We start from the raw sequence: 8,467 nt of genomic DNA, 5'->3' as shown, positions 1-8,467 counted from the left end.
ATTAAGGAGCAAATTTTTATGCTTTGAAGAATTATTTAAAAAAAATTTTTTTTAATTATTTTTATACCCACTTCCCAGATAGCACCCTCCCATAGCCTCCCCCTGCCCACTAGAGCCCTTATACTCTGATATCCCTCCTACTGTCTGCTGTATTGTCAGCACCCCAGCCATTCCCCACTGCTTGCCCTTCTGGTGACTCTAGTCAGCCTATCTAAAGGTCTTTGTTTTAGGAGGGTCAGCTGTTCCTCATCTAGCGGTAATCAGTTTGGACTAGCAGATTCTTAATTTAAATGCCCACCAAGCTGGGCACAGTGGCTCAAGACTCATTCCAACACTAAGGAGGCTAAGCAGAGATTTGTTAAGAGTCTAAGAATAAGGGAGTGATTATTTTGCACATTTATGTAATCTTTAGTCTTGGAATTCATAAATATTAATAAAAATGGTTAAAAGCAATGTTGTCAAATGATTATTTTAAATAGCCAGCTTTATTGAAGGTTAAAACATTCAAGTATCAATGACACCAAAAGTTACATACAGGACAAAAAGAACTAGTTTAAGCACCAGCTAAAGATTTAGGTTATCAAAAGAACAGACAAGCACCTCAACTGAATACCAAAATGACAAGGAATGTCCAAGGCTATTCTCATGAATAAATGAAGAGAAACTGGCTGCTTAAAACACTCAAAGAAATGATTTTTTCTATTCATTGTAGAATATTTTATAATTATTACATGTACTTGTATATGTCATAAACCCCTTTAAAAAACCAAAGTAGTATGAGAAACTCACTGTTAATAAAAAGTGAAAAAGATTTTTTTCTCCCTAAAGATTTACTTTTATTTATGTGTAGCACATGTGTATATGGGTGCCCTCAGAGGCTAGAAGAGGGCAGTTGTGAGCCACCTGGTGCTCATGCTAAGAATAAAACTCAGGTCCTCTGAAAGAGCAGCAGGTGTTCTTACTGCTGGGCCATCCCATCTCTCCAGCCTCAGATTTCTGATGTTATGAAATTATTACAAAATCTCTCCTCCCCTGCCCCCAAACAAGAATTATTTTAGGGCTAGTAGGATGTGTGAGTAAAAAAGCACAGGCTCTACAAACTTGATGACCTGAGTTCAATACCAGAATCCAGGGTGAAAGGAAAGAACTGGCTCCTGAAAGCTATACTTGACCTCCACATGCATACCCTGGCAAACACATGGTAACCGGGCAAACACATATGCACACACTCAATGATTAATAAATAAAACAACAAAAAAGAATTATCTTGGCTTCTTGGCTGGATAAACTGGATGTTATTCTAACAGAAGCACTCTGCAGGTGGAGGTAGGAGAATCAGTAGTTCAAGGTCGGTTATCCTTGGTTACACAGTGAACTCAAGGTCAGTATGAGATACATCAGACCTTATCTCAAAAAAAAAGAAAAAATAAAAGAACTAGTTGGATGTGGTGGCATAACCCTATAATCTCAAAACTTAGAAGGTGGAAGATCATTTTGATGTTGAGTTTGAAGCCACAAGGGACTACAGGAAATCCTATCTTTAAAAAAATAAGTAAATGAATAAATGTGTATGTTTTCTCAAAAGGTATTTTCAAAGTTATTAAAAAATTAGTTTTGTATGTCTAAAAATATATCTTCTTAAACACAAAGGATTATCCAACAAAATGTTAAGCATGAAGCCATCTTGGTTATTTTCCATGCCTGAGACTTGCTTTGTCCTGTCCACCCAAAAATTAAGTCATCAGAAATAAAAACATACAGCAGTCTGCAAATGGCTCAGCAGGGCTGCCAAGTCTGAGGGCCTGAGTTTGATCTCCAGGACTCACATGGTAGAAGGAGAGAACTGACTCCCTCATGTTGTCTTCTGACTTCTACACACAAATACAGTAATTTAAAAAATAACCACACATACAAATACCTAAAAAAATTTCCCATCAGAAAGCAAAATTCAAATTAAAAAAAAAAGAAAAAAGAATGAAAAACAAAATAGTAAGTTTACCTATTTGTCTTAAAAAATATAACAAAACAGGAAGAAAAGCAGCAGACAGGACTTTGAAGTACAAAATGTTTAATATTTATTATTACAAGTGAAAAAAATCTAAAAGCTATTTGGAACTTTATATGATCTTTATTTATTTAGTTTATTTATTAAATTGTCTTTTTGAGACAGGGTCCCCCTGTAGCCCTAGCTGGCCTGAAACTCACTCTGTAGACCAGGCTGGCCTCTAACTGACAAAGAACTGCCTGCCTCTGCCTCCCAAGGGCTGGGATTAAAGGTGGGCACCACCACGCCTGGCTTATATGATCTCTTTCTAACACACCATAACCAGCTCTTCAGTTTAGTATGCCATTATGAACACCAAAGCTCTACTGCAAGCCTGGAGTGGGGATGTAGCTCAGTGGTAGAGTTCCTGCCTACCAGGTATGAGAGACAAAGAGTTAAATCTGTAGTACTGGGGTAGCAGATCTAAAGTAAATTTAATCAGACCAGGGGTGGTGGTGCATGCCTTTAGCCCCAGCACTCTGTGAATTCAAGCCAAACCCAGCTGCATAGTGAGACCTTGTCTCAAAAAAAAAAAACCAAAAACCCAAATATATTTTATAGTGGTGACTGTAACAGCTAAGAACCAGAATTAAATTTAGATACAGGAAGTTTACTGTGAATTATCTATATTCAATGACAGGTAAAGCACATGTAAATACTTAAAAGACTTCTCAGAATTTGAGATACTTAAAATTAAAGTTCCACTGTAACTATTTGCAACCAAAAAATAACATTGTTGGTATTAATGTCATATATTCATATTCCTCAAAACAGTAGTACTGGATGAGTTCTTATTTTTAAATGCCAATATCTTTCATGTATGCCTATGTAATAGTACAGAGAGCTTTAATAATTAGTTTTGGTTATATATGCATAAATAATAAAAGCTAGTCTTAGCTCATGCCTTTAATCCCAGCACTTGGGAGGCAGAGGCAGGCCAATCTCTGTTGAGTTGGAGGCCAGCCTGGTCTCCACAGTGAATCTAGGCCAGGTGTGGCTACAGGGAGACCGGCTCAAAAAGACCAAAAAAAAATAAATAAATAAATAAAAGCTATTTTTTTGTAAGACATACATATTAGCAATCAATTCAGTAAATTGGATTATTAATTTACTGAAACTGAAATCCAAGATCCTTGACATAGTTATTGGATTCAGAAATTTAAAAATTTCTCAGGTTGGAGAGATGGCTCAATGGTTAAGCGCACTGGCTGCTCTTTCAGAGGACACGGATTCAATTCCCAGCACTCACATAGCAGCTAACAACACTCCATTACTCCTATTCCAAGGGAATCTCATGCCACCTTCTGACTCCAAAGGCAGGGTGCACTTACACACATGCAGGTAATATACTCATAAACACAGAAATAAAATATTTTTAAAAAATTTCTCATGTCGGGATAAATATAAACACACATGTAAGTTATCTTTAAATTGACATTTTTCTCCCCTATTCTATCTGTAGGCCTGCATTTAGGGGAAAAAAAGTTTCAAAACTGCAACAAACTCACCACTTTTCAGTATGTAGACAGTTAACATGTCACCAAATCTATCACTGAGTGGATACCAAGAAAACAGAAAAATACTGTGCAAGATGAGCACATTTTTAATGGTTTAAATACAGCCTTTTCTAGAACACATGGTTCTTGCTAGCAGTGAATTTATGGCACAGATGCCATTAGTTATCTCATTTCCCAGAAAATAAAATGGTTTGATTATGTTCTCACTCCATAAAAAAAGCTCTAAAAGGCTGTATCAAAACAGTTGAAACTTTGCTGTTTAATATCACAACTTATAAACAAATGATTTGTGAATACCTGACAAGTTCCAAAATTTTGCTTTGATCATGTTCTTTCAGTCCTTTTTCTCAATACAGGACTTAAAAGATTTGCAAAATGCCACATAAGATTAAGGCATTCAACAATCAGTAAAAGATAAATTTCATTAATATACATTTATGAATTTTAACATCTCTTTAAAAAAAAAATCAACTAGGGCACTGTGTTTCATTTTGACCTGCAGAGATTTTTCATTCAGTAATACCTAAATGTTATCTTAGGATTCCATAATCAGGCAACTATTTTCTGCCTCAGAATTAAAAGTCTCAGCCCTCAAACACTGTTAGCCCAATATCCCATTTTACAGATGAGGAATATACACCCTCAGTGTCATAAAACCAAGAACAAAAGAAACTCAAAGTCTCCTGATTTCTGATGGATGCCTTTCAAATGCACAACATGCCTAAGTAAATGAGATGAAAAAAATTAAGTAAATGAGATGAAAAAATTACCTGGGCTTAACCAATAGCTGAAGAACCTAGTATGTAAAGTAGTACATAAAAGTCATTACTCATGAGCTTACGGCCTGAACCAAGATGTCTCACTTTGATCCATAGGTAGTTACAAAAAAAAAAAATCCATTTGAGCGTCTTTGTTTATGGTATGATATACAAAGAATTTCAGCCCTGACAGCTACCTTAAGGTGGAGATTTTATCCAGTGCATTACAATGATTCATTATAAACTCATTTGCATTTTCTTCTCCCCCGGGAGAAAGACCCCAAAGGAGAATCACTGGTCCACCCGGAACCCAAACTCAATAGTTAAAAAGACCGTGCACTCATTAATCGGTATTAGAAACTTCGCACATCTTTTCCAGTCTAACAGCTACACTATTCACAGGTGGTTGGCATATTAACATCTCTTCGTGCAGAGAAAACGAAGGGAAGGGGATAGATGCAGTGACGCTGGCGGTTGGTTTGAGGACTAGCGGGGAGAGGGCCGGGGACTCTGGACGTGGGAGAAGGTACCGACAAAGACACGTTATCCGAGCTGCGGGAGCGTCGCGGGAGAGGCGGCTGGGCCTGAGACTCCACACTCCGCGCGAGGCCCCTCCGCTCGCTCTCTCCATTCCCCTAGCCAAAGGAAGATTAAGAGGTGGGGGCCGCCGGGGGGAGGCGGGGACGGGCGGCACGGTTCGGCTCCAAGGCCGCGGGAGGCCATTTTACCTCCGGGGCCGCCGAAGGCCCCAGCGGCCCTCCACGTCCCCAGCCTTCCGCCGTCTCATCCCTGCCCGACCCTAATGGGGCTGCTCCCCGCCGCTGGCCGGGCCTGGCTGGGCCGGGCGGGGCAGGTGTGGGGAGGCTGTGAGGCCGAATCGGCCCTGCCGCGGGGCCGGGCTCTGGGGCCCCCGGAGCGGGGGCAGGTGTGGGGGCGGCCGCGTGTGTGGGGGGGGCTGCGTCCGCCGGATTCGGGCCGAGGGGCGCAGAGGGGGACAGAAGGGAGAGGGCGGGGAGCCGTTACCTATACTGGGCAGCCGCCGCCGCCGCCGCCGCCCCGCTGTGGGTGAATCCAAAGTAGTTGCCGGTCGCCATTTTGGCATCTTCCCCCAGCCGGCTGGGCACTGCGGCGGGCACGGAGAGTCAGGTCCCATGGCGGGAGGAGAATCATGGAGGGGTCGGGGAGCCGAGGGAGGGCAGGGGAGAGATAGAGAGGGCCGTGAGAAGCCGCCCTGGCCGGCCCGGCAGCGGCCGCGCCGCCGTCGGACTCCCGCCCCGCACTGCCTCACTCACTCGCACGCCCCGGTGGCGGCCGCCGCCTCCTCCCTGGAGCTGGCCCCAACCCTCGCGCCTCCCCGCCGCCCCGGGCCGGGGAAGGGCAGGCCAGAGGCTTCCACAGGCCACCTTAGACTCACCATAGGTGAAAGAAACTACCGGGCATATGGGAATCATGGGCTCGGGCTGCTGCTGCTGAACTCTGAACTCTCACCCGCTGCCTCCCTCCTCTGCCCCGCTCCTCCTCAGCGGAGAACAGACCGCTGCCTCCGGCCCTCCTGCGCAGGCGCGCCGGTGCACGGCATTCTGGGAGATGTAGTCCTCGGGGCCCGCACCGCCGGGGTGGGCTCGGTCGGGGCGTCTGAGGACCTGGTTTCTGCGGTGCAGGTGCTGGGGGCCCTCGGTGGACCGGAGACCCGACCTTCTCCCAAGTGGTGGTGACGGGCAGCCGCTGCGGGGTGGCCACGATGTGGGGGAAGAGCGCCTCTCTCGGCCGCGGGGGAGTCAGGGAATGTGACCAGAGAGAGTGACGTCTGTTAGCTTTTTCGCCGCCTTACTTTTTCCTCCGTTTCCTTTACTCTTGCGTATACATTTGTCCTCTTGTGTTTCAGTTCTCCTCCCCCCTTTACTTTCCATCAGTCTCAGAGCCGCGCTCAATGGGGTTCGGCCTCATTTTCCGAATTGCTGCTGCTTGTCACTGGCCTTTGAAATGGGGAGGAGAAAATAGGAGAGAAAAAGAATGGAAAGTGCCCCACCGAACATCTACTCAACACTCCTGCATGCTACATACACCTGCCAAGCCCTCTGCCCCACTTCACTTGCTCCGTCAGTCTTTCAGCCTATGTTTGCCCCCCCACCACGAGGTGTGGAGCGCCATTGTACATGATGGAAACACTAGGCAGTGTGCAAAACAAAGTCCCTATTCATGCAGAATTTTCATTTTGGGAGGAGTTAAGAACCAGACAACACCAAAACAGAAAATCTGATGGGTGGGTGATTGGAGCTTTAGGAATAATGTAGGGCAACAAAGAGAAGGGGACCAGTGTGGTTAGGGTCACAAGTTGGGTAGAGACCTTAAGGAAGAGAACCATCCTAGTAGGTGGTACCTGGAAGAAGGACAGAAAATGGAGAAAAATTCAAGTGCACCAAGGAGGTCATTCTGGCTGGAATTGAGTGAGGGGAAGACTAATTCAAAAAAGTGCTTACCCAGCACTAGGCTGAGACAGGATCACTGATTTCCAGACCAGCCTAGACTACAGAAGGAGGCCGTGTCTCAAACATCCCTATGTAGAACAATAGGGCATGCAAACCATGGCTTCCTTACCTCTGCTTTCTTGTTTCTTTATTCTCCCAGGTCCTTTCAACCATTCCCTTCCCGTCCCTCCCTCATTTTCGGTCTTCCTTTAGTGCTGCAGATGGAACTCAGGTCCCTGTGCATAGTGTAGGCAAGCACCAAGCTACATATCTTTTTTCTTACAGCTTCCCTTCCCCCCCCCCACCCCGCCGCCTTTTTCTGCTGTTGTTTTAGACAAGATCTTGCTCACTGGCTTGGTGGCCTGGTATTCACTATGTAGCCTGAGCTGCCCTCCAATTCTAAGTAATCCTCCTGCCTCCACCACTGGAGTGCTGGGGTTATGAGCGTCCCACCACACTGGGGCCAGTCTTTCTCACAGACTGTTTTCTGCCATCAGGTTGTAAACACTCCATTTTAAACTCTTCCTTACCTCCTCCAAGCTCCTAACAGCCCTGTGTTGCTTATCTCTCCTCTGTGTTGGATGTGAACATTAAAATATTCAGAGTGAATCAGAGCTGGCTCATGAAATCCAGGTCTTTATTCTACCTTTCTCTCAAAACAGAAACAATGCCTCAATTCTTATTTGTGCCAACCCCCACACCTCCTACAAAAGTTCAGGTTCTGAGAACCTGTCTGATTTGTCCTCTTACTCATTTCAAAAGAGAAAATGTAGAACATTTGAGAAAAATCAGTGTCATTGTTTTTGAGAATACTGATGTTTCCCAAGGCAAAAGTTATTTGTGTTCTAATTGTATTGCTAGGGGAAAAAATCTCCTACACATAGGATATTAGAACTGCATTTTGAAGTAATTTGCTTTGAGCTTTATTCAACAAGCCTCCAGACATTGAGTGTAACTGCCTTTGTAAACCTCACTGCTACTACAAGGCTATTTGCACAGAACTGGGGGAGAAAAGCCACATGTTGATCCTCTGCCCTGAAGACTGTGTTTAGGCTGATTATGTTTGGCTGTTTGGGAGGCCTGTAGAGGATGCAGTGCCGGTAGCTCTTCTCAAGGAGCAAGCTCAAAACTAGAAAGTAGATGAAGTCCTCTTTGGTGACTGTCCTTATGGGTGTGGTAATATTCGAATTGTTTACAGCAGCACTGATCTCAAAGATGCAGCCTATAGGAGGTACCCAACTTGCCCTCAACTTGAGCTTGATTAGGAAAGATGTTTTGGAGAGAGCTGGAACAAAAAAAGACTTGGGTCTTTTTCCTGGGCAGCTAGTAGTAGGATGTCATGTACATATTACTTATCCATCTCTAAGACAGGAATAACAATAATATCTTCCTCATATGTGCCAGTGAGATAACCCAGCAAGTAAACATGTTTGCCATTAAGACTGATGACTTGAGTTTGATCCTCAGGACCAACTCCTGCAAATTCTATTCTGTACACACACACACACACACACACACACACACACACAATGTAATTAAAAATTTTTTCCTCATAGGACTGTGATAGGCATTAAATTAGGTAGCATTTGTGTAAAACATCAACTTTTTTGTTTAAAAAAGAGCAAGGCTGGGACCCTGAGAGATGGCATAGCAGGGGAAAGGTACCTTCCATGCAAGCCT

The 8,467-nt window shown here is 44.2% G+C and overlaps 1 protein-coding gene across 6 annotated transcripts in view; it reads right to left on the bottom strand.

Annotated features, from left to right (window-relative positions):
• The window catches only part of Zfr (zinc finger RNA binding protein), an 82,788-nt gene extending 76,650 nt beyond the window's left edge, over positions 1 to 6,138 (bottom strand). The window contains exons 1-2 of one of the 6 annotated variants that reach the window (XR_003849892.1): positions 5,734 to 6,045; positions 5,343 to 5,442 (exon numbers count right to left, since the gene is read on the bottom strand). Coding sequence is in view for 5 of the 6 variants with exons in the window: in XM_017798817.2 (XP_017654306.1) it covers positions 5,343 to 5,442; positions 5,734 to 5,770 (137 nt within the window). In the remaining variant the exon portion in view is untranslated. Of the gene's footprint in view, positions 1 to 5,342; positions 5,443 to 5,733 lie in introns of all 6 variants that reach the window. The other 5 variants (XM_017798817.2, XM_017798807.2, XM_008835493.3 and 2 more) reach the window with 5 other exon arrangements.
• Between the last annotated feature and the right edge of the window lie 2,329 nt (positions 6,139 to 8,467).

This window comes from Nannospalax galili, unplaced genomic scaffold (genome assembly GCF_000622305.1).
Source record: "Nannospalax galili isolate Female #2095 unplaced genomic scaffold, S.galili_v1.0 scaffold150, whole genome shotgun sequence".
NCBI lineage: Eukaryota > Metazoa > Chordata > Mammalia > Rodentia > Spalacidae > Nannospalax > Nannospalax galili.
The sequence above is the reverse complement of the archived record's forward strand: the minus strand, read 5'-3'. Positions and strand labels throughout refer to the sequence as shown.